Genomic DNA, 898 nt, shown 5'->3' with positions numbered 1-898 from the left:
TTTTTTTTTCTCTGCGTGTGGACACAAATGTCACTCACGACTTGACGAGGCACAAGAGAAGATAAACCCAAGGGGAGTCCGTTTCCACTTCCTCTCGGATCGGATGTCTGTACGTACAGTCCGACCTCAACTCAAAGTCTCAAACTCCCGGAAAAACATGCCTGCCAAGATACCAATATATACAGCTGCGTACGTGCCAAAATCAACATCAGAAATTCCGATCTACTCAAACCTAAACGGCAGGCAGCAGGAGCTTTTCTGAGCAAATAACCGACTGCCCGCGCGAGAAGAAGTAAACACCGCAAGGTGCAATGAACGCCGTCGCCGAGGATGCCGTGGCATCTAGTACCAATATTCATCAGATTCAGGAGGGTGACCTCGTTAGGGTCGGGCCGAATGGCGACCATGGCATGGTGGCCCATCTCCCGGAGCTATACTACACCGGCCAACCTCTTCTCCCAGCTGCCACGTTCAGGATTTTCCGTGTCGACGGCACAATGGAGACCGCAGAGGCACGCGACATCACCATCATAGACAGGGGCTACTTCCGCAGTGGCCAATTCGTCGTGTCGGCGTCAGATATTCATGGTCGGGTCGGCGTCGTCACGGAATCCAACACCACGCTCGACCTCGTGAAGGTCGTCAGCCACGGGGAGCCACCGGTCATGGCGATGAGCGGGGTGGCGCCGGGATGCCTGCGGCGCGTCCGAGAGCTCTGCCTCGGCGACTTCGTCGTGTCCGGGTCGTCAAGGTGCCCCTCGAGCTCGGCGTGGTGTTTGACGATGGCGCCCTCTGCAAGGTCATCGGCGGTGCGCGTTGACGAAGCTACAAACAAACAAACGCATTTTTCACGACCGGATGAAATCGAGCTTCTACCCGGGCCTGCGTGTCACCTCGC

General features: G+C 56.6%; 1 protein-coding gene across 1 annotated transcript in view; it reads left to right on the top strand.

Moving 5' to 3' along the window:
• Positions 1 to 311: 311 nt before the first annotated feature.
• Positions 312 to 898, top strand: part of LOC119360340 (probable ubiquitin-conjugating enzyme E2 23) — a 3,506-nt gene continuing 2,919 nt past the window's right edge. The window contains exon 1 of the mRNA XM_037626021.1: positions 312 to 809. Within this exon, the coding sequence (XP_037481918.1) occupies positions 312 to 809 (498 nt within the window). The remainder of the gene's footprint in view (positions 810 to 898) is intronic.

Source organism: Triticum dicoccoides, chromosome 2B, assembly GCF_002162155.2.
Source record: "Triticum dicoccoides isolate Atlit2015 ecotype Zavitan chromosome 2B, WEW_v2.0, whole genome shotgun sequence".
NCBI lineage: Eukaryota > Viridiplantae > Streptophyta > Magnoliopsida > Poales > Poaceae > Triticum > Triticum dicoccoides.
The sequence above is the reverse complement of the archived record's forward strand: the minus strand, read 5'-3'. Positions and strand labels throughout refer to the sequence as shown.